Genomic DNA, 27,947 nt, shown 5'->3' with positions numbered 1-27,947 from the left:
GAGCTGCCAACCTCTTGTGTACAACAGTTCCTCCCCTCTTTTCAGTCATTCAGCTGGCTCAGTTTGTAGCTCTTATCCAAGGATACTCCAGCCCAGTCCAGGGTGTCAAACCTCGATAGTTACACCGAAGAAACATGCTGAATAAACATTAGGCTGTCCAACAGAAGGAAAGCGGTATTATCACACCCGAAAGCAGGTAAACCAAGTCGCTCTTGTTAAAGAACAGAAAGCTCCGTGCCACGAACGGAGAACTTCCCGTTTCAGAGACAAAATTAGCGTGCGAGGGTCTTGTTGATGATGGGTAGGATGAGGTCAAGAATTAAAATTCTGCTGTGGTTATGATAATTTGTGCTTGAATGAACAGCGGCAGTTTTAGATATTTCAAAAGTTCATTCTGTGTGTGTTTCTGTTGGTGACATTTTGTGTGAAATCTGGGGGTATATCCAAGTATAGACAGGGCTTAGTTAGCAAGTTGCTAGCTTGTTGCGCCTGTTAGCTTCCTGTTTTATTCACCGAGTTGCTTTTTTTGTAAAGATTGACATATATTTATTTATCTAGTTGTTTTTCCCATGCTCATGTTGACAGTACCGTTATATTTCCTCCTTGTCCTCCCACGCTTTCATTTACCAGCTACCGATTGCTGAGCGGAAACTTGTGTCTAAGTTTGATTAGTAACTCATTAAAAAGCGGTGGCAACATAACATTAGGTGTGAACAGAGCTTCCATTCTTCTGCATTGGTCATTGGAATATTTACATAGTTGGTTTATCCTATATAGCCACACTCCCATCGATAGAACAATGAAAACATTCTTTAAATACGTTTGTTTTAAAAAAGGAGGATGAAGAGAAATATGTCCTTTCATAAAAGCAATAAAATGTACACATAGGTTACACATTAAGGCAGGTGAAGAGGACGTTTAGCTTGGTCAGCTAGGCAAAGGTGCTTCCACTAAAATACACAGATTGCTCTATTATTTATGTCTTTATAACTTTTATTAGTACATAATTATTTGGGGTTCCCTCATCTCCAAAAAACAATTAATTGGATGCATGAGGTTTGTCTTATGTGCACTTAATTTATTTCTACTGTACAGCACAACTGATAAATGCACATCTCCAAGGTGCTGTTTATTGTTCTTCACAATTTTGCAAACAAGCACTTCCAAACTTGTTTCCAAACTGTATTGACCTTTTTCCAGTTCATCAAGCATGCAGTCAGATTTGAACAATGTTGCAGAAATACATGTACATACTATGTAACTAAGAAAATTGTCAATTGTTAGTTATTTGTTTCAAGTTTAATCCTATTTATTGCATAGGTTTGTTACACACTGTGATATATCTCAGGAATATATTTCTGTTCATTTTGGATTGTGGTTTACAAATTCAGTTTCTGGTAAAGTCATATAAGATATATAAAGAATTCAACAAAGTACATACTACATAGTAGTAATTTTTTTAATATAATCTGTTGAGATTGTTATTTTTAATCAGCTAGAGTTTGGTGCCCAGCATGTAGTGTACATTAGCATAAAATATTCAAAAATTTTTCTGTGCTTTGGTTGATTCTTCTTCAACCTTTTCATTGTTGTTGTGTGTCTTCCGTTGTTTTCTTCTCAAAAAGGATTATGATAATCTTTGAAAGCTTTGTATTCACCAGGCTCCCTCTAAACTGCTTAAAACCAGAATTCAGATTAAAGACACTGAGCATTTGTAATCCTCAGTGGAAGGACTGTCTGCACACACTACAAGCATAACCTGGCTTTGACAGGGTTTGTAAATTGATGGCATTAGTTAGAGCTTAATATCATGTCAAGAGAATAGTGGGATCTACTGACATGTAATTAACAATTAACAAACTAAACAAACCTCAGATTGCTATTTCTGTAGAAGAATGATTATGATGGCATTTGTTTTCTCACAAGCCATATATGCATTGTCAGCCAAAAAGATTTTGTTTACATCAGAACTGCTTTCATTTGCTGACAATTTTTAGAATTGTTAAAGAAAACCATGGGTCTGTCTGGTAAACTTTGTCTTGTTTTAACCCCAGAAAGCTTCCAGCAGTGCTCCTTCAAGATCGTTGACAGTCCACCATGTTGTCAAGGTTGAGGACATCCTGGTCCCTGAGGCCCTGCGTCTCCGTTTGCAGATGGGCACACACCAAAGAGAAGGGAAGACCCCTAATGCTTAATCCTCGCACCAACAAGGTAGACTATGTCTGACTTTGTCTTCAAGTGTCAAGATTTATCCATAAATGTCTAGGTTTACTTTGTGAAAATTCGGTCTGATCTGTACGTGTTGTGAAAACTGCATTGCTCAGCAGGAAACCTGTTCCTTTGTTAGGCCACAGTGCACAAAAGAAGAACTTTAGACCGAAACTGAACACTAGACAAAATAAATGTTGAGTATCTAGAAAATGTTTCTCTTTTTTATGGTTTTCATGCATCCATGAAAACCATAATTCATGACCAAAGGTGCTGGTGCACCTTTGTTCTAAATTATGAGGCAACACACAAACTAGCTGAGTTTGAGTTTATTTATTTATTCAGGACTATGCACAGGAACAATAATATCAGAACCTGAAGCAGTTCCCCCACCCTTCTTGGATTTATTTATTTTTAGGATTTCTTCTGATCAGATCCCAATTATTGGAATTCCAGGAAGCTCTGTGGTATATAGATAGGGAAGCTCACATCCACAACTACTGTAATGGAAAAATGAAACAAAAAATTCAGAAGCACAATTAATCTCATAATGGATGGTAACAGTAAAACCAGGCAGTAGTGTTAAATTATTCTGGTCTTTTCATCAGTTATGTAGGAGAATATTTATTGACAGGAAGAATTTTTTTTAAATTACTTCTATAATAAACAAATATGTGTACAATAGGTGCAGTCTGCACCTATTGTACTATTCATATCAAAGACACTCTACCAGTCCCTCACATTAGTTGTGTCTGTTTGCATTTTGTTTTGGGTTTTAGGTTTTGTAAAAAATAAAATAAAAAACATGTAGTTTACAGACATTACAGATAATGTAATATTGTCTGTATTATTATTATTATTATTATTATTATTATTATTATTATTATTATTATTATTATTATTAATATTCTATATTAATGTATTGGTGTTACACATCAATACATTTCAATGTATTGGTGTGTAACAATTTGAAAATGGTTCCTTTTAGACAACATTGACGCTAAAATACAATAAGAATCTCAGTGCTGTAGTTGCAGGTCTACAAGAAGTGGAACAGCTGAGATATATCCAGCTTGCTATGAGAGTGCAGCTGTGAACACTCAAGGCTTTTGTCATTTTTATAGTCTTATAAATCAAACCTGTGTAATTTACTGAGAACACCAGGGGTCGTTTCTGAGGGAGAAAGCAGGTGCACCGAGTCTGTTTTCCAGGGCAGGATTCAGGCCTTCCTGTACTGTTCCTGTGAGTTCATACTCAGTTTCAACCCCGGATAGGCGGCAGAAAATGGATGGATGGATGGAGTAATGTTGCATTAATGCAGTGATTCATGCAAAAGGAGGTCCAATCAAATTTTCAGTGAATAAAAATGAACATACTTTTCAGAAGCCTGAGATTTATATCTAAATATCTATTCTTTTATTGATGTTACACAATATTAAATTTTCTCAGACATCTACATTGGAGTTTTCTTTATCTGTAAGTCTATTACTATTGAAAATAAAGGCTTAAGTTTTTTTTTTTTACTCTGTGTAACAAATTCATATATCATGGCTTTCACTTTAAAAATGAGCGACAAAAAATATTGACGTTTTTATGATATCCTAACTCCTTTTTGCTGTCCGTGTATGCATCATCCTGAGGTCAAGTGTGACATAGTTTGATGAATTTAGACAGCAGGGATTTCCTACGAGGACTCCCAGTGATGTAAGGTTCCAGCTGACATTTGCAATGTGAAACTTTAGCTGCTTCCTGTAGCATGTTTGGAGTCAGTGCAAAATAACAGCCTAGTGGGGATATTTTCTGTTATATATAGACATGACAACATACATGAACATGTGAAAGCAGGGAACTGCCTGGTCCCAAATGTAGTGTAATTGTTGTGCTGCTTAAAACAGAAAATTGTAAGCCATAGTGTAATCTATAAGTTCAATAAATGTTATTTAAATGAATACAAAACTTTCACAATTACTTGAAGTTTCTCAGCTACTTGTTCTTCTTCCAATGTTTCCTTCTACAAAAGAGAAGTAACTGATAATCCCTGTTGACCTAAAACAGATAAAGTTTTGTCTTGTATATGTTAGACAGTCAGAGGTTGCTATCTTCCAGAGTCAACATCAGAACTCTGTTGTTTTGGTCTTCAACAGTAAAAGGAATCTGCTGTAAATGTTGTTTTTGTGGGGGAAGCAACATGTCTTCAAGGAGTATTATATAATGTAATTGATGCTGAATATGTTTATGGAATTGGACACATCATACAAGTAAAAAGAAAATATTTATATTGTTGTTTATTCAGTTTAGCTTAAAACACTTCAGAAGAACTGATGCACTCTAAATAGCTACAGTCATGTAAACAGAAACACTATCAGATGTTTACAGCACTGTTACCTTATGCTGAGAGCTGCTCATGTTGACGCTAAGTGAAGTAAACGCTCACTCAGCATGACTTGGCTTTTTTTTGTGAAGCAGCCCCTCTTCCATATGGCTGTTACAGCACAATCAGCCCCCTCTCCAGCCCCTCACTCAGTGCCTTTTTTTGTTTTCCGCCCATTCCTGTAACTACACGTGCACACAGTTCATATGCTATAGGAACATAAACAACAAGAGCCCCATCTTTTATAAGGGGTGTTTCTAAAAACCGTGTCCCTCATTGGCTCCTTTAAGGTGACTCCATGTTTTATTTTCCTGTGGGCAAATTGCTTTCTTCTGTCTTCTCTCATGTCTCCCAGATCTCGCAGTCTGCTATCAGGAGTCCATAGGTCAACCCTATAAACCCATATAGGGTGCCCTCTAGTGATAGAATGTCAAAACGAGATACTGTATACCACTATGCATCCAGAAAAGTTTTAATAATCATTTCAACAAGATCAACATTTCATAGAAGCCAAATGGTATACGGCTTTCATCTGGAAAGATAAAATGTCTAAAATGCTACATTGACTAACCTGCCATAAAAGCATATCTAAAATCACTTTCAATAATGCGTTCCAATAAACGCATTGTTGGAACACAACGATGTTACTGTAAATATGCAGGAAAGTGCAAATAATTGAAGCCTACCTAGTGCAAGTGCCAACATATGTTTGTCATTCTGCATGTGTTCCATTTAGCAACCCAGGATGAATTAGGGTTGGAAGGAAGGTTAGGATTAGGTTTGGAATTAGGGTTGGAACGAGGATTGGAATTAGGGTTGAAAGGACGGTTAGGATTAGGGTTGGGCAAAGAGCTAAGAATGGAAGGAGGGATGAAAGGGTTGGGTTTGGAACCGTCAGAGCTAACGGGTCGGTGTTTTTTTTTTTTTTTTTTTTCTGAAAACGGCATAATGCAAGCAAACATTTGAATATGGATTTATTGAAATCTGTAAAAGATATAAAAAAGATGAAATAAGTAGAAGTAGTTGAAGCATATGACTACATTTTAAAGTTTCTATCTGAAAGTTTGTGGAAGTAGTTAGCTGTGATAGAGCGCAACGTTTTTAGCAGTATTTTATTTTATTAGAAATTATAGGATGTTCCTTTCATTTCAGTGGAGCCCAAGATGATAACACAAAGCTGAATATTTCATAAACGATTATATCAAAAGACGTAACCCGTAACGTCCTGAGTGAGCAGAATATGGTAAAAGTTGGATGGTTAAAATTGCACAATGTATGCAGAAGTAATTAAGTGGCAAAAAGTGTATGAAAAAAATGGACAAACTCAAATATTAGTTTCTAACAAAAACTAAGTTTACTTTTTTTTTTTTTTGGAGAAATTCTTCAATACTTATTCATTCTTACTTGCATGTTACTCCACAGGGTATGGCCTTCACCCTGGAGGAGCGACAGATTCTGGGGATTCATGGTATGTTGCCTCCCAAAGTGGAGTCTCAGGACCTTCAGGCTATGCGCTTTCAGAAGAATCTCAAGAAGATGACGGATCCCCTGCAAAAGTAATGACATATTTTCCTTAAAACTTGTCAAGGTGGGAGTTTTTTAATTAGTTTTTCTCTTTTCCTTATTCGTTTCCCTCAATGCACAGGTACATCTACCTGATGGGGATCCAAGAAAGGAATGAGAGGCTTTTCTATAGGGTGTTGATGGAAGACATCGAGGAACTAATGCCCATTGTTTACACTCCTACTGTGGGATTGGCCTGCACACAGTATGGACACATATTTAGGAGGCCAAAGTGAGCAGGAATAACTAATACATCTTTGCACATTTAATGTAGTAATAAATTGTAGAAATATTAGTTACTTTGTTCTCTCTGATTTCATTGAAGCATGAAGAAAAATATGTTTTAATTTAGAAAATAGATTTATTGTACTGTTTTAGTTGAGAATTAGTCCTAAAATGGCTTAAAAACAATGTGTGTTTTCGCTCCTTAGGGGTTTGTTTATTTCAATTCTGGATAGAGGACATATCCGCTCCATCCTTGATAACTGGCCAGCAACAAATGTGGCAGTGAGTACCTGACCACACAAATTCATTTCAGATAGTACTAATAAAACACTGTAAATATTACTCATCAAGGCATTATTCTTTCTTACATCCACAAACGAGTGTTTTCACAAAGTTTTTGAGGATATTTAAAACTGATACCTGTAAGGCTCCTGAATATATTTGATTCAGAAGCGTTGAGATAAATGGTAAAATTATTTAATGTCAATTTTTTTTCCCTGCCTTCTCTTGCTGTCTTTCTATGCTGTCTTTCTAAAGGCTGTAGTAGTAACTGATGGAGAACGTATTTTAGGCTTGGGAGACCTGGGTTGTTATGGAATGGCCATACCTGTTGGGAAACTCTGTCTTTACACCGCCTGTGCTGGCATTAGACCTGAGAAATGTCTTCCTGTGGTGTTAGACGTTGGCACAGACAATGAGGTAGGAAGGCAGACTATGCATACAGTGCTTTGTTTGCTCTGTTTATGATCCTTGTTTCAGTTATAGCAGATTTGTAACACTGTTCCTCCTTTTTATCTTTGCGCTTCTGTCAGACTCTTCTCAAAGATCCCTTCTACATGGGCCTGTATCAGCGACGGGATCGGACTCAAGCATACGATGACCTAATTGATGAGTTCATGGAAGCAGTTGTGGAAAAATATGGACAGGCCACACTGATTCAGTTTGAGGACTTTGGGAATCACAACGCATTCCGCTTCCTTCGGAAGTACAGGGGAAAATACTGCACCTTCAACGACGATATTCAAGGTACACCAATCCTAACACTAGCATATTGGTGTTTTGGCTAACTCATCTGAATCAGTTAGTAAAAATTCAACTTATGGTTATACCTTAGTCTTGTACACTGGTTACTACAACTTAAGAAAAAAATAATAAACAGGCAGCATTATTATTGTATTAGTTGTTTTCTGTATGGCTCTGTACGTTTGCATGTTTTCAGGGACTGCATCTGTAGCACTGGCTGGTCTGTTAGCAGCTCAGAGGACCATTGGCAAACCCCTCACCGAACACCGTGTTCTCTTCCTGGGAGCCGGCGAGGTAAGTCGACATTTCCCAAGTTTTTAAAACTCAGCTTCTTTATGAGTCTCATACTGCCCCACACTGACAATAGCTGGTTGTGCTGAAAAGAAACACAGTAGAACATGGATTTGCTCAGTTAATGTGATTAAAAAGGAACAGTTTCAAAATTCAATGTCTGAATACTTTCCCTCCAGGCTGCTCTTGGTATTGCCAATCTGATTGTGATGGCCATGATGGAGTTGGGGCTTACCCAAGCAGAGGCCAAAGAAAAGATCTGGATGTATGACGCACATGGTTTACTCGTGAAGGTTAGTGAGCAGGACAAAAGCCTTCTGTGTGCACACAGCTACATTTTGACCAGCATGGCTGCTTCCTCTTTGTGAACCTTCAGGACAGAGAACACAAAACAGATGCCAACCAGGAGCTCTTTGTTCACGACAGTCCGGGGAAAGTACAGACCTTCCTAGATGCTGTGAACACTATCAAACCCACTGCTATCATTGGTGATTACAGTCTAGTTTTTTCCTTCTTGGATGTAAAACACATGGCCTTTATTTGAGGTTTCAATCAGAAGTTTATTTTTTCTGTCTTGTTTTAAAAAAAAAAAAAAAGAATTTTTATTTTCAACTCACTCAGCATAAGGATTAAGGTTTGGTGTCTTTTTTTCCCCAGGTGTGGCAGGAGCAGGGCGTCTCTTTACAAATGATGTCATCAAAGCCATGGGATCCTTAAATGAGCGGCCAATTATATTTGCCTTGAGTAATCCAACGAATAAAGCAGAGTGCACAGCAGAGGAAGCCTACACAATAACTAATGTAGGCATTTTTCGATTTCTTTTTTTTTTTTTTTGCCCTCTATTTAACTTGCTTACTTTTTGAACTGTTGTAGTTAAGTTTAAAGTGGAGTCTGCTGGCTACCCCAGTGCTTAGTTTTCTGTGTCTGTGTCTCACAGGGTAGATGTCTGTTTGCTAGTGGCAGCCCGTTTGGTCCAGTCACACTGAGTGATGGTCGTGTGTTTATACCAGGACAAGGGAACAATGTTTACATCTTCCCAGGTTATAATAAAAGTTATTATGGATTTTCATTATGTACCTAATTTAGCCTAAGAGGATATAAAATATCTGCACATTTCATGAACTTGAGAGATAAAAAAAAAGAGAACTTATACTTTGTTTTCACTTAGTCAAGATGACTGATGACCCTATATTGCGTATTAAAGCTCATCCTACTCATCCTATTTTTTGCTTCAGGTGTTGCTATGGCTGTGGTCCTGAGTGGAGTGAGACATATCTGTGATACTGTATTCTTGGAGGCTGCCAAGGTACAAAGAAAAGTGTTTTTCAAATCATTTTTCAGACTTTGCTGAACCTCTCCTTAACGTCACACTCTCTCCAGCTTTCCTTTTGTTGCTGACTGTCTTGTGTGTATGCTTCTCTCAACCTCGTTTAACCCTTTGATGTGTCCTTTTCCTTCTTTCTAGACTCTGGCATAACAGCTATCAGATGAAGAGCTTTTAAAAGGCTGATCCATCTGTGCGCTTCCTTCTTTTGCTGGGATACATTTTGATTAACACTCATCACTGCAAATGATTAACACAATGCTTGCATGTTGAAATAGGAGTTTGTATTGCAATGGTTCTGCACAGTTCTGCACAGTTTTAGTTTAATGTCTATTTTATTACTCAACCACTTTAAATTAGTACCTGAGACATGATTGGCAAGCAGAATAAATAACTGACAAATGATTATAGTACTGTATATATTTTTTTTTCATTGGTTGAAGAAATATAACGTTAAAGTATTTTCATATCCGTTGCAGTCTCTTGCTGAGCAGCTAACAGATAAAGAGCTTGCAGAGGGAAGGCTCTATCCTCCTCTCACCAACATCAGAGAAGTTTCTCTTCAGATTTCCGTCAAGGTAAACCCTGGAACAATACCCGTTTGTCAATTGCTCATTTATTATTAGTTGATGCTTCGACTGCTGGTAATTCCGTGTATAAAGTCATTTAATTTAGTCAAATCCTTCAGATGTAATCTTTATTTAATAGAGCCTTATGTTCTGATATAATCTGATTTCTATCAGATTCTAACAATGTAGTGATTCCTTGAGGGAATCGTTACCTTGGCAAAATTCCTGATTATTTGTCTTGTCTGAAGAAACTAGATATAACTTTGTAAATGTATTAAAAATTCGGCTTTGAATCAGATGTGGTGATATCAAAGGTTTAAAAACGTCTCCAGCCCTGCTTGTCTCCCTGATGTGTTTCTTCTCCATTGCAGGTGATGGAGTTCGTCTATGCCAAAGGCATGGCGTTCCGTTACCCTGAACCTCTAGACAAGAACGGCTTTGTGCGTGCCACTGCGTTTAACACAGACTACGACTCCTTACTGCCAGATACTTATGACTGGCCAGGTGTTAGCTTCAGTCCTATCAACTAGAAAAGCAAATCCTCAAAGTGGCCAGTGTCTTTCTCTTCTTTCATTTTTCACCCCATTTTTTCCCCCTCGTGTAACAGTTAAAGCAATGCTGAGGCAAACATTAGTTTGTGTCAAAGTAGTTGCGCTGGATCTGTGAGAATTGGACTAGAGAGACTGTAGAAGGAGCCACGGCTTCTCTCCACAAGTTAAAACTGTTTTTTAATGTCAACTAGAGGGCCACCTGGTGGTGGAAAGGTGCAGTGTTTGATACCTAATGAAATTCAAATGCCCTTTGCATTTCTTCTTTGTTTGAAAGTAGAAAACATGTGATTGTGTTATTTTTGTTTTTTTTACATTTTATGTCCGGCAACACTTTGATCAAACACTTTAAACACCGAGATAGCAATTTTGTAAGGGAAAACAAGAAATGCTGCAACTATTTTAGTTTAAAATTTTAATCTTTAACAAAACGGTTAGAAATATAGTTATTGTTTTTCAATACAAACTTTTTTAAACATAAGTATACATTGGCTACTGAGCAATTGCCCCAATTCTTTTAAAACCGATTTCACCAGGTGTCTGACAGAATAAATGTAACCCAATTGTTGTCTACACTCCAAATGAACAACTATTTATTAAGCACAAACTTTGTTCAAACTTTTTAACTGCATGTAGATATTTCAACCAATGTTGTGTTAACACTCCTTTAGTAATTTTATATTAGATAATCCATCCCCTTAAAACATTTCCTTTGGCTTAAGTGCTGAAGAAAATATACTACCCGTATTAGTATAACATTATAGAATATACATTATTTTCTTAAGATACTGTGCACTTTTTGACTCCATATTTATGATCTTTTTTTGTTTTTTTACTTTAATATCTCTCTCTTTTGTTCACATGCATTCGAGCAAGTTGAGAATCAAGGCTTTTTAACTGCAGTGATCCATCCTGAAAGCTGTGGCCACAGAGATGAAAATTGCGGCTCACAGCAGGAAGTTGCTGAGCCACGGAAGATGCAAATATCTGGAAATATAGTTATCTCCAGCTAAATACAGCAGAAAAATATGTTTAGTATTGCTAAAAGTCAAAATAATAAAGATGATTTACCTCATATGAAATACAAAAACGAATATCCAGATTTTCACAGAGGGAATAACTGTACAAATACACACACACATACACACAAGTACAAATATAATAAACTTCATTATAAAGCAAAGTGTCAGTTGTGTTGTTAAAGACTTTGGCAAAATAAGGCATTTAGATACAGTCTTATAGCCATAGGTATTGTTTTAGGTAATATTTTATTATTGTCATGCATTTTGCCATATTTCTTCCAGCATACTGTAGACAGCTGAGAAATGGTCCAACAGAACAAAAAGTGACTTTGGTTTTAATATTGAATGGTTTTCAATATTCAATGTGCAGCTTTTTCTCTGCAGCTTTAGGATGTGATATGTTGCTAAAGGGAAAGTGTTATCTATATTTATGAATATATACATGCACAAATTAAATGAATCTGTAATAGCTAGCTCATGTGACTTTCCGCCATTTTCTGGCAGTATTTGTCCAATGTTGTGTTCTTGAACTTTTTTTTTTTTTTTTAATAGTGTTACTTTAGTTTTTTAGTATGTTGGTAATTTTACTGAACTCTTAACAAAACTGCACTGCATTCTGGGAAATGTATGTAGAGGAAAGGCTTTATCCACTCAGTCTCCTAGCCAGTTAAGCAAGGTGGGTGGCAACTAACTCACTTTTGGTTACTAGTAGCGAGTAACTTGCGCAGCAGGAGTTTTGTGTTTCGCCACTGTGCCTTAACTTCTAGAACAACGTAGAGTGATAAAATTAATGCAACAGCTTAAAAGGAAATTGAGATATTTCCTTTTAAGATATTTAAAACAAAAAACTAATCAATATCTGTTAATTGATATGAATACACAGACATAATCATATCGCCCAACCTAATTGATGTACTGCTGCAGAATAAAATTATGTTGTATATTGACTCATTTGTCTTGTTTCCTTTTGGTCTTTGATCATATTTTATCCTTATAGAAATATTACAACAAGCAACCACTTTTAAAGTCTGTTGCTTAAATAGGGACTTCAGTATTAAAAGTATTTTAAACACTATGCTTTTATTTCATAAACATTACAGGGAAGAAAAAAAAAGTCGGGTTGTTGTCACAATTAAAGCATTGCAAACACAAAAACTATTTAAACCCTGTGTTTTTGGCGCGTCTTTTCAGCCAATCCAATCGTCCAGCGCCGCGCCGTCTCGCATTTTGCGTCATCAATGTGGGACCTGTTCTGACAGGCAACATGGCTCACGTCACTGTTTGTGGAAGTTTCGATATTTTTGACTGATCTCCTGCAACTGGGAGAATGGCCATGGATATGACCTTCCTCGGAACCGGGTCGGCTTATCCGTCTCCTCACCGCGGCGCCTCGGCCGTGGTGCTGCGGACGGACGGGGAGTGCTGGCTGTTTGACTGCGGAGAGGGAACCCAGACCCAACTGATGAAGAGCCAGCTCAGAGCCGGTGAGGAACCAGCCGAACCCCGCTAACTCTTTTGAAGTAAAAATAAAAATAAAAAAATAAGTTCTATAAGTATTTTTTGCCGAAAGTGTTGAGATTGTAACAAACCAGATTCATTTCAATCTGGACTTCTTCATTGTTGGTAGATCATTGTCACGTCATGGTGTCCACACAGGGCGCATCACGAAGGTTTTCATCTCCCACCTGCATGGCGATCACCTGTTCGGGTTGCCTGGTCTCCTCTGCACCGTGAGCCTCAACACTAACCCCGACGTCGAGCAGAGCCTGAAATGTGTTGACATCTACGGGCCCCGGGGCCTCAGGAAGTTTCTCAGGGTGACTCTTGGGCTCACAGGATCTCAGCTGCTCTTCCCGTTTGCAGGCAGGTGCAACGCAAACCTCCCGTTGCTAAAAACTCAGGACCGAATAGAAAACATGAATATACCTCGTTTCCTTTCATGTTCGTCTAAACGGGCATTTCATAGTGTCAGACATCTCAGCTGCTCCCTGGAGAATCGGTTATAATGAAATTTTAAATACTTGGGGAAAAATAATGCATTCCCATAAAGTGTTAAGTATATGCCGTATCCAGTCTGTTTAGTTCAGAATTGGTCCTTTTTTTTGTTTAATTGCTTATTGGTTGCCTCTTGTTGCTGTAGTGCATGAGCTGGAGCCCACGCCAGACCAGAGTCCTGAAGAGGGACAGCTGAGTCTGGAGGTATGTTTTCTTTTTCTTTTTGAAGGAGTTAAAGGTGAAAAAATGATGAGCCAAACAGAAAAAAACCAAAACTAAACTTTTTATTTATTGTTCTATCTTGATCATGAGAAATCTCAACAAGCCGTTGAGATGAACTTCCTCCATCATATAAATGCATCAAGATTATTTCAGCTTCCCTACATTTATTTACATTTCTTTGGAAACGGATGCTTTGAAACGATATCTGTTGTTTATTACTTTTATTTGAGTGGTGCTTGTAGGTTTCCGATTTGCTCTAACGTTTGTCTAACATTACAGATGACTGTGGACTGCAGCCCTCCCCATCCACAGGAGCAGCCTGGCAGGACGATTCCTCTGGACGTCTCCGGCGACTGCTACCTCCTTTTCCAAGACGGCAAGTTTGTCGTCAAGGCCTTCCGGCTGTTTCACCGCATCCCTTCCTTTGGCTTCTGCATCCAGGAACACGATCGTCCCGGAAAACTGAAAACAAAACTACTGAAGGAGCTCGGTAATAAATACCTCCTGATTTACTATCAACCTGAACCGACCACTGGACAGACTTTTCAATTTCCCATAGAAAAATCCACTTTTTACCACAAACAACCAAAGAATGAATTTAAAGTTTTTTATAGTCCATTTAGTACATACACTCCTTTTTTGGTTAACTTCACAATCTCTTGAACTTTTAAGACATGAGGAATATTTTTGGACAGTAATTTTTGTATTTTTCAACTTTCTTGATTATGTTGAAAGAACATTTTCATGAGGATGTATATTTTTAAAACCCCTTACACTTACACTCATGCACTTTTTTACCCAGAAAAGGGTAAAAAAAAAAAAAGGTTTGATGCAAGTGGTGTGAGTGCCTAAAATATTTTGTGGGAACAAAATAATTTTTTTTTATGTGTATAACATTTTCAATGCAAATATATGACTGACAATGCTGTTAATTATTAGCTGATTTCGGTCTAGTAACAAAGTGTGAAACTATAAACAGGAACTTTGTAATTTTGAAAGCTTTTAAGCTTATGAGCTAGACAGTGTAGAGACTGAAATGTATTATTATTATTATTTTATTAATAATTGATGTATTTTCTCAACTTCAGGTCTTAAACCAGGCCCTCTGTACGGCCGTCTCAAAGCTGGCGAGTCTCTGGTTCTTGACAGCGGACGTTTACTGCATCCCAGTGAGGTTCTGGAAGCAGACATTCCCGGGAGGAAAGTCTGTGTGTTCGGTGACTGTAGCTCGGTGCTCGGTGAAGGAGCTTTCCGTCTGTGCGACAGGGCGGACGTTCTGGTCCACGAGGCCACGCTTGGGAACGAGCACCGGGAGAAAGCTGTGGACCACGGACACAGCACGCCTGAGATGGCAGCGGCCGTGGCTCGGACTTGCTCTGCACGGAGGCTGGTCCTTTATCATTTCAGTCAGCGCTACAAACCCAGTTCCCTGCTGAAGGAGGGAGACGAGGACGAAGTCTCAGAGCTCAAGAAGCAAGCTGACCAGGCTTTGCTGGACAGTGGGGTAGAGGTGATTCTGGCAGAGGACTTTTTGACCATTCCCATTCCTCTCAAAAAACAACTGTCCAGTTAAGGTTTGATGTGATGCAAGTGGATATGATTAATCTAACGTGTGTAATTTAGTCCTCAAGATTACATATCACTGACTTTCATTTCCTTGTTCACTGTAAACCAAAATGTTTCCCAGATACACAAATGCACACTAAAGCTTTTCTTACAATGTTTTTTTTTTTCTCAATTTTCTTTAAAGTAAAAAAAAAAAAAGGCAAATTATTCAAGTCCTCCAGCAGGTTCTGGCATAACTTCTGTTTGATGGCAAATGAAGGTTAACTTCCTGTACTGCAGTAAATGTTTGCTAATAACTCAAGTATATAATGACAAGGCATTAGGAAACTTCCACTAGGTTAGCCTGATTAAAAACCAGCTCCTTGTTCTTCGCTTTGCTTCAAACAGCGAGTCTGAACGCCCGGCTACTGATAAATGACCGCTTGCTGGAGGGTTGGGCTTTTAATAAACCTGCAGTGTAGGAGTGAATGTTTTATTAGATGTTCAATATTTATCTTTAAGATAACAGTTCTCACTTTCTTCTACTTGCTGGACAAATCTCCCTGTCAAACTTTCACCTCAGGTATTTATGTTTGAGGAGTGGAGAGCTGGCTATCACTGTTTTCATCTTTAGTAGAAGTTATGAATTGATGCTTAATCATGCTTTGGTAACTTTTATCTGCATTTATTTTTTTGATGCCTTTTTCAAAATTCTCAATTTCAGTCAGATGAATCTTACAAGTTGTGACTGTTAGCTTGACACCCATTTTTCTTCTACAGCTTTTTTTTTTTTCTTAATTTCATTGTTCAATATGCTGACCTTTCTGTAATATTACTAAAGACAAAAAAACAGTATTCAATCATCTCTGAAGTTTTTCCAGAGCTTTATTTCTGGATCTGTACACAAGGTATTAAAGTACAACAGAAAATACAAAATAATGTTTAACAAAAGAAAAAAAAAACAGCAATGTTTATGTACAATTCTTATAAACAATAAAGATAGCTTCTTGAACATTTCTCATAGTGAAGTTTTTGATTGTCTATATTTCTGGATATACATTTTTAGGTTTTGTAGGGGTTTTTTTTTTATTCACAAAGGTGTTTTTCGGTTTTAAAGGATGTGAATTTTCCGTTTCAAAACACGACTGCTATATTCTGTTTAACTTTTAAACTTCTAAACACAATACAAAATATAAAATAAATTTGTTTAGTGCTTTCCTGCACACACAAATCTCAAGCCAGAGAGATCGATAAAATATCACATTTTCCGAGTTCACAGGGAGGTGAGAACCTACTCAAACTACTTGATGGCCTTTACATTCTGACAGTTTTTAGTCTTTGTACAAACCACAGGTGGAATAAATATCACTGCACTGCTAAAGCTAGAAGAGCTTGGAGGACCTACTGCATTATGCACATTGCATTAAAAGAGAAACGAGCTCTTCGCATACTTAGACTCAGCAGCCATCCCTTAACCATCAAGACAAATATCGACGAGTAAAAAGATTCAGGAAAGAAAGATGAGTGTCTTTTACACATGGCTGCAAAAACCGCAACATTGAGTAATACCAGCACGTCTTCAGGTAAAGCCGTTTTCTGTGGCACACTAGAGAGGCAGGCGCAGCTGGCATGCGTGGTTTCAGCTGCCGCCAGGAGTTTTTGGGTATCGTGACTATCCAGAGAAATGAGATTTGAACAAGTCAAATGCTTAAATGCAGAAAAAAAAAAAAAAAACCCATGACTGTACATATCTACAAATTATTGCCTTTCCGACAGAGAACCAAATTTGAAACCTTTGTATCAACACAAACTCACAAGTGTAAGAGGTCAGTTAATAGGCGTTTTAAAGGCTATTTGCTAATTATTTACATGAAATGCAGATGTAAAGAACCTCTCTCTGATGCTGGGCTTTCAAACTGAATTTACATGATGGAAACTTAGTGATGATTAGTGGGCGTGAATTTGATCTTTACACAAACATTATGGGAGAAATGCAAACATGTACTGGACAAGACAGACATGATGTTCCCCTGAAACAAACTAAACACTCATAGCACGATGCATAGATAAATTAAGTAAACACTACTACTGCATCCAATTCACTGACGCCGATCCGCTGAACATTTTTTTTTTTTTGTGGATTTTTTTTGTTTTTGTTTTACAATTATGGAATTCAGTCAAGTAAAAACCGCTCCATTTCTGCTACGTTGCTCCCATGAAATTGTCAATCGGGTTTTAAAAGGCATCTCTCGTCAGTACAGGCTAAGCAGAGGTTACGTACGCAACTCAGAGGCTTTAAATAAACATAACACCACCAGCAGGTTTACCAAAGCTTGCTAGTAATGGAAAAAAAAAATGGAGCTACTTGATTGAGGAACAAATTCTACCATATTTAACAATAACAAGGTCATATACAGGTAAACCTGCCAAAGAGCAGCATGAACAAACTTAAACGCATTAAATTAAGTCTTACAAAGGTCAAAGTATACTCAATAAATACAGAACTTGACTGTGTCAGTGTTTAGATGGCTATTAACCCAACCACAATCTTTGCATTGCTATATTGCTGTTACAGTTTGCTCCAAAGATTTCACAACTGGGAGAAAAGGAAAACAATGCGACTTCAATAACGTTGAGGCTGTAAAATGTTTTCTTCACCAGCTGTTTAGAAGCACGATGACAAAACAATAAATCAGGGCCAGAAATGTAGGTTTGACATGAGAGAAAAAAATTAAATTAAAAATTAGGATGCTGCAAAGGTTCGCACATGCCAAGTTAAATTAATCTGAACTTAAAGATGAGATGCACCAAGAAAGCGCCTCTTTACGGTTTCAAATCATGACATGTTTTGTGCGTCGCACTCCTTGGGGTTCGATGCTGTAGCTGAGAGAAAAAGACTGGAAGCTAATTATTTTAGTATCAACAAAGTGTTTGGAAATTAAACTTCTATAATCTATGTATAAATTAGGCTGCAAAAGAGCAAGACTTAACTCAGCTAAAGTACTCTGTTTTTTTTTTCTTCCTTTAAGTGCTGTGAGTAATAGAACATGCCAGATTTGCCTTTTTGAAAACTTAATCTACATTCTTTATCGAATGGGATGGGATGAGTTTTGTCTCTTCAAGACAAATCAAAATTTCAGAAAAAAAAGGTATAGGTTAAAGTACTACAAAAAAAATTTGTAACAAAGATTCTGATTGGTGCATCTCCATAAATTAACTCAAATTGAAGAACCTTTGCAGCAAGTCAAAACACTTCCTGGCCTCTGAGCGAATCTGCATGCTAGTGTTACTTCCACTCAAGTTTTTGGAGTTGGTGGGGGGTCAACAACACCATCTGCACCATTCTGATTACTGAAAAGTACCTGTAAACCAAACACAATTAAAAAAAAAAAAATAAAATAATTAAATATAAGTACCACATCAAATAAAGACAGGCAACTACTAACACTAGAGGCAGAAAACAATCTGTTTTGGCAGCTGAAAAGAATGGCAGGATAACAGACTGTAGCGCTGAAGATGCTTGTATGTCAGGGAAGAAGATTCACGACTCTCCTACTGCAGCTTCTGGGCCCCACGGTACACGGACGTTACACATCTCGTAAACGCAAACGAAAATAAAATAAATGGCTATATAAACTCTTGAGAGAAATCAAGATTTTAGTTCTATATGGTAGACATCACTGATGTCATATTACACAAAAAATGAAAACAAAAAGTATATTCATATACATATATATAGATATGTATATATTTATATAATAGAATTTAAACAAATCAGATTTTCCAGTGAGGTCAGTCTTATGTACAAGCAAGAAAAAAAAAAAAAGGTTTCAAAAAGGGAAGAACAGAGGAAGAAGACGAGGAAGATCACTCTGACTGAAGTGCTGCAGTATGCTGTGTGTGGTGCCGCGCGTGCGCTCCCAGAAACCCGTTGGGCTCGCCGCTGCCGGCTAAGCTCCCAAAGTCTGTGACGGACACGGCCATTTTGGCGCCGGTGATTCGGTGGTGGTGCGTTGTTGTCCGTCGGGCTTCAAAGTCCACACCGAGGTTAGCGACGGAAACGTCGTTGATAAACGAGTCAGGCAGTGTCATCTTGAGTCTCTTGGAGGGCCGCTCGCAGTCCTTGTTGACGCACACTCCTCCGAGCTGGCCCAGGTCGGAGTAGAAGCCGGCGTCGAGCATGTTGAGGCAGTCGGGGTCGGCGCCGTTGGAAGGGAACCCGAGGGATTCGTCGTGGCTCAGGGATCCACGGTGGAGACTTTCCAGAGGAGGAAAGCTGTAGGAGTCTAAGCAACTCACCTCTCCAGGGGAGCATACTGTGGCTACAGTGTTGCTTAAAGCTGCGAGGAGACAGAACTGTGTTAGTATGGAAAATCTAAAGATGACAACTACGTTAAAAAAAATAAACGAAAAAAAAAAGGACAAGTCGGAAAACCATCTGCTACGAAGAATTTCACATTATTCCCATACAAACCTGTGAGATCGCTTGCAGTGATGGAGTTGAGCAGACTGAGCTGCTGCTCTGTTGTGGCCTCCATCCTTCCCCCTCCACCTGCGCCTGAACACACAGATGACGAGCTGTCCACCGCCAAGCCCTCCGCTTCATCCACCAGCCTGTCCATCAGGTCACTGCGCAATAAAATCACAACCGAGACAATTTGTTCAGCATCAGGTATCGTTTTTTTTCCCCCCCAGTGTACGTGTGACATGGAGCAAACGGGTCAAACCAACTTGTTCCGGTCACTTACGTTACACCAGGATAGCTGCTGTACTTCTTCTTCCCAAACCGATTCTGCTGCACAAACACGTCGAAGCGCTCGGACTTCTTCCACATGTAATAAAACGCTACGCATTCTGCTACTGTCCGTGTTGTTACCTGAGGGGACAAAAACATTCAAATTCAATAAATTGATTTTTTTTTTTCTTCTTACTTTTGCATAAATACTTTTGTAAAAACATGAAATAAGTCTCACTTTGTGTTTCTGAATAAGGTGAAAGTTCTTGTCGTACATCTGGAGAGCATGTTCAAAGTTCCTGCATTCTTCCTCCGACCATGGAGGAGATTTTTCTAAAACAAAACACGACAAATATTAAACAGCGATTCATGTAATCATCTGAAAAGTAAAGGATGTCTGAACCAGAGAGTCAGTCCAAATAACTGAGCTTAAAGGCTTAAAAAATTAAGTTTATTAACTCTAGACCTAACATCTGACAAGACAAACTTTGGATATTCCATGATTTACTATTACAGCTCATCTGAAAAAAAAAAACTTATATATTTAGAAATAAAGGGCCTGTTGACATATGGAATAGTGTGATCATTTCCTTGTTTGCTTACCTTTAGAGGATTTCACATGGTTGCAGTATCTTTCTAGTGCTTCACGGATGCTGTAGTTACATTTCACAAGCTCGTACAAAGCCTAAGTTGGAAAAATGAAGCATTGAACAAAAAAAATCAGATACTAACTACCCATAGAAATATTGATTTTTTTTTTTTTTCCCAATGTGCTACATCAAAAGATTGTCAAGGAGACGTGACCTACCTGCTCGTCATCTCGAACATGCATCCCTGGTTTGTCGCATCCTGTGCTTTCATCCGTTGTCCTTGACAACACTTCAGAGAGATAACTCCTAACCTTGTTTTCGGACAGAACGTCTGGGCTCCACAGTAACTCATCATCATCTTCATACACTGTTTAAAAGAGGAGATGGTTTAGAGTTAGAGCTGCTGCTTAATTCCCCTTGATGTTGTTAGGAATTGGCTAGACAGGATGTACAGATGCAAAAAGCAGTGCTCACCTTTCTCCTCATCTTTGTAGTGACAGAGGCCAGATGGCACCTCTGCTTGGTACTCAACCCCCACCATGATTTCCTTGAAAAAAAAAAAGAGAATACCATGTTGAAAGTAAATACAAAAGGTCTGGCTTCATATGACATGAAGTTTATTATTACGTAATATATAATACAATCCATCACTCACTTTTCCAGAGTCGTCGGGGCTTGGCCCAAGATCGTCACACTCTGATTCTTTATCCCCATCAGAGATGGCATTGGCTAAAACAAAAATCAAGAAATCACATTATTAAACACACACTCCTGTACTTTCTGGCTCAGAAGCATAAGGTTTAAACCTTCATATAATTTTGAGAATCTACAAGATGATCTCATTTGTCTGTAAAATTTTGCAGATTTTACAGACAAAATTTTACAATTTTCTAATGTGTCAGGATTTAGTGCAAACTGGCAAACATTTTAAATGTCACTCAAAAGATTTGACTATTTTGCAATGACTTTGACATAGCGTCGATCCCCTGTAAATAGTTTTCTTTTTCAGGGCAGACACTCTGACTTTGATCATCACTATGATAAATATTGAAGGACACATCATCAACCATGCCAAAATCTGATACAAAATGTTATAATAAAATAAATGGATGCAAATTATGTTTGTGCAAAGTCACTCAGTCACAATCCAAATGCAAATCTGTCTTTTTTCACTCAATATGCTATACATAAAACTTTAACAAGTTTACTGACACAAATCTGTAAACTTACATCGAAGTGTTCTTGGAAAGAAGTCTGTGGTCTCATGAGAAGTAACTGATGGGGTCAGATCATCAGCTGAAGATTGGGTCTCCTCCTCATAATCACCAGATAACAGATCTTTTGCTATTTCCTCCTGAGGAGACCAGAATAATCAGTTAGATAGCCCAAAACCAGTTATTTTGTCCTAGATATAAACTTTTTAATATGTTTAATGTGTGTGTGCATTTGCAGGTCTTTACCTTATCCAATGTCATGTCAGGCAGCTCATCAGTCAGGTCCCCAGAGGAACTGTCTATACTGGAGCCAGCTGACGCCTCATAGCGATAAATCGCCAAAAGTTCTTCCAAAGGCATGTTCCCTTCCTGATGGAAAAAACAATCAAATAAAATGTCAATTTTTCTGTGATGTGATGGCTGCATTAGATGGAAAATATTTCAATAATAAACTTAAATCGGCTAAATTTTAATAATTAAGATTAAATTGGAACGAACATACTGAATGTTTTAATGAATTGACTTTTTATTTGTTGCGAATTGGTCTTTTCTAAATTGTATTGAATAAGTACGTAATTGGAAGCCAAATGAAATGAGGACTCGTTTACCCTTTCTAAATCTGCAAGTTCAGAGCTGAAGTTCCTCCCGCCATCTAAAGACTCCTCCTCTTCCAGGGTTCTCTCGTCGTCGTATTCATGAACTAACATTTCTGCAGTTGGGTCAAAGTCATGGTCCTCTGATGATAAAGAGCCAACTGAACAAACAAAACAGAAATATCTTAGCGGCATAGCACAAAAATTGTTTTAGGGAGATCACACAAACACAAGAGTCGCAAAAAAACACAAGAGAGCACAAGACTAGATTGTTCAGATTTCAGTGCTATTAAAATAGTCAGTATCCTTCTAATATTTAAAAGCATTTCTTTAAAAAAAGACTTAGGCAAATTAAACATAAAAACAATAATACATGGTGAATTAGTTACCTGGACTTGAACTTCCTAGAGAAGCCTGAAAGTAAAAAGAGCAAAAAATGAATACAAATCTACATAGTTTTATCGTTAGGAGAAAAAAAAATCTCTACCACAAAAAGCATTCATGGGCGAATATGGGAAATGTGTGATGCATGTGGATCTATAAGCTAATAAACATTTTGTTCATCAATGTAACTTTCATTGATACACCTTTACATCACACAGCATTAACAGATGCAACCAAGAGAATGCACGCGTGTTAAATATGGTCACAAATGCTGAGAACTGTCAAATTTGTGATTGTGTTGCATCAAGTTACACAGAATTTTTTTGGTTTAACAAAACAGTGTTTGATTCACTTGAAAACAAGCTGATGTGTTTTAAAGGTTTGACTGTTGGTTGACATTTTCAGATACCGATATACCAAAAATCTAATGATTTAATAGGTTACAACATGCTTAATTAGGTCTCTCCCACACACACACACACAACCACACACCAGGCTGTATTAAAATGCTGACATAATTTTCAGCTGAAATTTAGGTCTCAACTATAATGTTTCATTTTAAAAAGAATATCAGATGAATGCATTTTCATTTCAAGATGGCATAATGTCACCATTTTTAAAGGCGAACATATTTTAAATCCCAGCACTAATATGACATTATCATACTTCTCATAGTATAGCAATATTTAAAACTAAGAATTTTTTGTTATAATTTGCCCCCAAAATGTTTAATTGAAAATTCAGAGGCATAAATGAAACCAGAAATTCTTAAGCATTAAATTACAAACACAATCTTAGCATAAAATTATTTGATGCCCTTTCAGATGAAACTGGTTAACATTTCCCTCTTCAGAATTTTGCCAACATACCTGTATGCAAAAAAGTGCATGACGTTTTTACACCTGCAGTAATAAAAATGAAGCAAACTCGTGAAATGATAAGCTCCAAAAATTCGTAAGTTGATCGAAATAGTAGAACTAAAAAAAAAAAAAACACAAATGACCCAACACCTAAAATAGTCATTATGATGGGCCAAATGTGGGTATACATTTATTTTAAATGTCTCTGCTCCAAACAGCATCATGCATTCATCCAGAATACATGTTAACAATCCACAATGGGGGATACATATTCAGAAATACCGTTATGGTTACCTGCTATAGGTAGCTAATTTGACATGAGCCGCAAGTCATATTGCAATTTCAGATTTGAAGCAAGGGATTGGGATTCTTCACTACATCCAAATAAATCAGGCCCCTGTGTAAAAGACAACAGCAAGATTTTAACTGAATCTGCTCCCGAAACACTTTGCTAGCCGCCAAGCTAACCCTAAAAGCTTAATGTTAACGCTCTGCATCGAGAAATGTAAACACTAATTTGGTTTGCATCGCGCCGTCATCGGTGGGGAAAGATGTTCTTTTCAGTAAAGGTATTGTAAAATTAGCTCAAGCCGTTCAAATACAACTTAAATGATAATAAACTCGAAATACTCTGTTATTTCCTTTAAGCAGCCGACTGGCGTTAAATTTACGTATCAATTTACACAGCCGCTACTGCGAAGCAGCTGAGAGCGAAGGCGCAGAGGCCTCCTAGTGAAGGATCACTTCAGACATTCAAGCATATTTTATAGGAATAAAAATGACATTTATGGCATAAAACACGCTATACATGCAGCAAAAACGTTTTTCTCCTCAATCGATAACATAAAGAATAAAACTAAAATACGTGAATACAAAAAATATCGATTAAAGACCGGGAGCTTCTCCCCTGTTTTCCCTCTTACCTCCGCCATATTGGTACCTTTAGCTAATGAGCTCGTCCTAGCGCAATACCCGGATGAGAGCTCTGAGCCAATCGGAGGTCCAGGTGACGGCTGTAGTCGTGACGCCGGTCAAGCCAACCACTGATCAGAGTAACGGCAATGATCAATAAACGTTAAATTGACAGATGAACATTTCAGGAAAACGTGAAAAAACACAAGTCAGATCAATTTTATATACAGAACATAATAGATGTCATGTCATCGACCCTAATAATACCTCACGAACCAGCAGTTTCAGCAGTTTGCTAGAACATTCCTGGTACGTTCTCAGAACATACTAGCTTATTTCTTACTCTTCCTATTACATATTGTAGCTATCTCATTTCCAAAACTCTGTCGTGGACATGATCATTTATTTCGTTCCGTTGTCCTTGCAGCTTATGAAATATTTTGGAGCCCTGTTAAGAAAATGACCATGGGAAATTATTGAACCTTTTCAGTCTATAATTGAAAGGCATTCTTACCTTAAGTATGCAATAGTCGTCCAATGTTATTCTTCCCTAATGCATTAAATTTACCGAAGTTTTTCTTCTCAAGTGGTTTCAATTACATTTAAGGATGGCAAAAAATGTGACATTTTCATAATAAACTTTCTTAAAGAGTTTTTTTTCACACGCCTAAGCAGATAATCGAAACAACAAATAGCGTTCTATTAGTTGTGCACTGGGCAAACACTTCCATTTGCACCTAATTTTTATATAAAATTTGTATATTTTATAAGCATGGTAAATGTTTTATAAATTCGTAATCAGATATTTTAGTTCAGTTTTCAATTTTAAATTTTTCATCGGCAGTTAGCTATTTAAGAATTAAACAAATCTTCATAATAGACGTAGAAATATCAAATGTAGAGTCGCCTTAAAATGTTATTTGACTCCACAACATTGCCTTCAAAGAGATTAAAACAGTCTGTTTCTTATACAATGGCCAGCAGGAGGCAAAATAAGTGCAGGGAATGATTATTTTCAAACCGACAACAGTTCCCTTATTCAGGTGAGAATCAGGATGGGACCCACATCGATTCTGCTTAGAAGATGAGCAAAGAAACAAAGAAAAAACAAAATAAATCAGATGTTTTTGTGACCCATTTTTTTGTTTTTGAAATTTTGTCTTGCTCAAGAAAGCTATGATTCAGTCACGTATAAAACTGCTGTGTAATTTTACAATTACGTAAACAAATATTAATTTTACGTAATTGTAATTCCTAAGCCATGGGAAAATGTTATTGTTTCCTAAATTATCAGTGCTTTGGCATTGCTACATTAAACAGAGTTTTCCCATTATTTAATCTAATGAAATGTATTATTTATTTAGTGAGTATTATTATTATTTTGTTTCGCTGTCACAGGAAGTTAATATCTCTAAATCTGGAAAGTGGAATCCCCAGTGAAGGACAAACAGTGTGGGCTGAATTGGAGGACTTATGATTCACGGTTTCAGACTATCCAGAGGAACCTCCCTCCACAGGTTATACTTGAACCAAATATGAGAGGGTTTTAACAAGTAAAGGTTATGTACTATACCCTTCACACCACTTCCCATACATTCCAGAGAAACAACTAGGGCACCATATGAAAGCTTGTCTTTTTTCTAAGGTACACCAGGGAGTATTTTGTACATGTAAGTACTTTAAGCATGGCAGTTAAGGGGTTAATATCAATTTTAATACTCGTGAACATTTTAAGTTATATAAGCAAACAATGAGAATTGAAGAAGAAAACAAGTTATAACTGCGGCAGACTGGCGGCCTGTCCAGGGTGTACCCTACCTCTCGCCCGAAACGTTCACTGGAGATAGGCACCAGCAACCCTCCTGACCCCACTAAAGGACAAGGGTGTACAGAAGATGGATGGATGGATGGATGGATGGATGGATGGATGGATGGATGGATGGATGGATGGATGGATGGATGGATGGATGGATGGATGGATGGATGGATNGGATGGATGGATGGATGGATGGATGGATGGATGGATGGATGGATGGATGGATGGATGGATGGATGGATGGATGGATGGATGGATGGATGGATGGAACAATTTTGAGGGGGAATAAATTAAGACAATTCCAAATTCTTCCCCCTTAAAATGGCTAAGTTACATATGACATCAGCTAATAAGACTGCACATGCTTATATTTTAGGATATGTGTGCAAAGAGAAATCAAGAGAAAATGCCTTGTCAGACAAGACCTGTCTTGGTAGGACAGAATAAAGTTTGACAGATAGAACATTGACAAATGCTAGCAGTTCTAGAATAAAGTTTTTTGGGGTTTTTTTTAAAGATGAGTGTAAAACTGACTTATTTGTACACCAGGAGAACAGAGTACCGTATGTGTTTGGAGTGAGAGAAATAAATTAAGAAAAAAACCTCACAAAATCTAAATAGTTTGGGATGCTTTGCTACTTGCTGCATGACCAGGTACCTGGACTGTTGGATGTAAAAGCAACATTAGATTCACAAAATTTCTCAAGCATCTTACATTTGAAAATGAAAAGTGGGAGAAACTTTCCTCTGAACCATGTCAGAAACTGCTAAATGAGTACAAGAATCATCTCACTCTACTTATTTAATCAGTAGAGTCAATCAGAGAGATCACCATACTGTGTCCTAACCGTTCTCCTGATGTTGCTTGTGTATCTAGTAGTGGCACAAATATTCTGTCCAGAAAATGGTGTCAGCTGATGTTCAGCATCTCAGCTGTGATTGGTCCAATGACATCAAGCAAGCAAGTAGTTGTTGATGTCTATTGGTTGTGTTGAACAAACATTGCCCTAAAGAAAGGAAGATTTTTAAACATGCAATTTAATACATTTGTAAAACAAAGCAAAATAAAATAAAAATAGAATTAAGCTGAAGTAGATTAAAAAGAGAATGCAAAATATTTGAATTGCAATACTGATTTTAAGAGAATGTTGTGAAGAGCTTTATTTAAAACATAGCAATCAAGTGTTTATGATTAATATATCATTGTTCATAATAAAGAAAAAAGTAGGAAAGAAGAAAGAAAGAAATAACAAAGAGAGAATAATATATTGTGGCAGTTGGCTAGTTTACATCAAACATAATTTTTGTTGCACCACTTAGCTGGTGCATCCCTTGTGATAAGCACAGTTAAATAAAAGCAACATTTTCTACCTGTTTTGTTCCCCTTCATCCCTCCCTCTCTGGCAAATCTATGATTACTCATTTAAAAGCACTTTAAATCCCTACTTTCACAGAACAATGTTGTCAGGAAGATATGTGGGCCCTTACTTAATGAGTGAAATTGCCAGGTCAACAAGTTATCCTCTGACGTAGGTTGTGGAGAGGCGGGTTAGAAAGGGTCACCGATCCATTGTTATACTGCAAACCGGAAGCGCATGATTAACACGGGCCCACACCTACACTGAATCTGCAGCGGTCCGGCAACTTCCCACTCAGCTGATGTACCTCATAGTGCATTGTAACAACTTGATAATTATCTATTATGCTCCAGGATAAATGGAGACATTCACTGCATGTTAAATATCATGCATTGTTTAGGAATGGCACACTGACTGAAATGTAAAAACTGCTAGACTATAACAATTAAAGTGGTCATCAACTCAGCTTGTCTATATGTATGGTATATAATATAATATAATATAATATAATATAATATAATATAATATAATATAATATAATATAATATAATATAATATAATATAATATAATATAATATA

At 37.4% G+C, this 27,947-nt stretch overlaps 3 protein-coding genes across 5 annotated transcripts; 2 read left to right on the top strand and 1 right to left on the bottom strand.

Annotated features, from left to right (window-relative positions):
- The first annotated feature begins 49 nt into the window (after nucleotides 1-49).
- Nucleotides 50-12,091, top strand: me2 (malic enzyme 2, NAD(+)-dependent, mitochondrial). 2 transcript variants are annotated; one of them, XM_008418400.2, is made up of 15 exons: nucleotides 50-196; nucleotides 2,055-2,211; nucleotides 6,002-6,135; nucleotides 6,225-6,374; nucleotides 6,574-6,649; nucleotides 6,905-7,066; nucleotides 7,180-7,393; nucleotides 7,587-7,684; nucleotides 7,861-7,974; nucleotides 8,058-8,169; nucleotides 8,339-8,481; nucleotides 8,619-8,721; nucleotides 8,917-8,987; nucleotides 9,485-9,583; nucleotides 9,946-12,091. In XM_008418400.2, the coding sequence occupies exons 2-15, from the start codon at nucleotides 2,098-2,100 to the stop codon at nucleotides 10,102-10,104; spliced, it is 1,749 nt and encodes a 582-aa protein (XP_008416622.1). In that variant the 5' UTR covers nucleotides 50-196; nucleotides 2,055-2,097; the 3' UTR covers nucleotides 10,105-12,091. The 2 variants fall into 2 exon arrangements, with proteins under 2 accessions (XP_008416622.1, XP_017162167.1); XM_017306678.1 differs by lacking the exons at nucleotides 9,485-9,583; nucleotides 9,946-12,091 and adding an exon at nucleotides 9,147-9,191.
- Nucleotides 12,092-12,303: 212 nt separating this feature from the next.
- On the top strand, nucleotides 12,304-15,923 carry elac1 (elaC ribonuclease Z 1). Its single transcript, XM_008418397.2, has 5 exons — nucleotides 12,304-12,628; nucleotides 12,801-13,007; nucleotides 13,285-13,343; nucleotides 13,641-13,851; nucleotides 14,450-15,923. The coding sequence occupies exons 1-5, from the start codon at nucleotides 12,472-12,474 to the stop codon at nucleotides 14,932-14,934; spliced, it is 1,119 nt and encodes a 372-aa protein (XP_008416619.1). The 5' UTR covers nucleotides 12,304-12,471; the 3' UTR covers nucleotides 14,935-15,923.
- On the bottom strand, nucleotides 15,774-24,253 carry mier3b (mesoderm induction early response 1, family member 3 b). Of its 2 annotated transcripts, none has more exons than XM_008418398.2 (13): nucleotides 24,206-24,253; nucleotides 22,428-22,452; nucleotides 22,054-22,199; nucleotides 21,692-21,814; nucleotides 21,462-21,585; nucleotides 20,887-20,960; nucleotides 20,706-20,778; nucleotides 20,450-20,598; nucleotides 20,245-20,326; nucleotides 19,880-19,974; nucleotides 19,655-19,782; nucleotides 19,381-19,535; nucleotides 15,774-19,246 (listed from the first exon to the last, which is right to left on the bottom strand). In XM_008418398.2, the coding sequence occupies exons 1-13, from the start codon at nucleotides 24,212-24,214 to the stop codon at nucleotides 18,774-18,776; spliced, it is 1,656 nt and encodes a 551-aa protein (XP_008416620.1). In that variant the 5' UTR covers nucleotides 24,215-24,253; the 3' UTR covers nucleotides 15,774-18,773. The 2 variants fall into 2 exon arrangements, with proteins under 2 accessions (XP_008416620.1, XP_008416621.1); XM_008418399.2 differs by lacking the exon at nucleotides 24,206-24,253 and adding an exon at nucleotides 23,577-24,199.
- Nucleotides 24,254-27,947: the final 3,694 nt, after the last annotated feature.

Source organism: Poecilia reticulata, linkage group LG9, assembly GCF_000633615.1.
Source record: "Poecilia reticulata strain Guanapo linkage group LG9, Guppy_female_1.0+MT, whole genome shotgun sequence".
Taxonomy (NCBI): Eukaryota; Metazoa; Chordata; class Actinopteri; order Cyprinodontiformes; family Poeciliidae; genus Poecilia; species Poecilia reticulata.
Note: the sequence above shows the minus strand (reverse complement) of the source record. Positions and strands in the feature narration are given on the sequence as shown.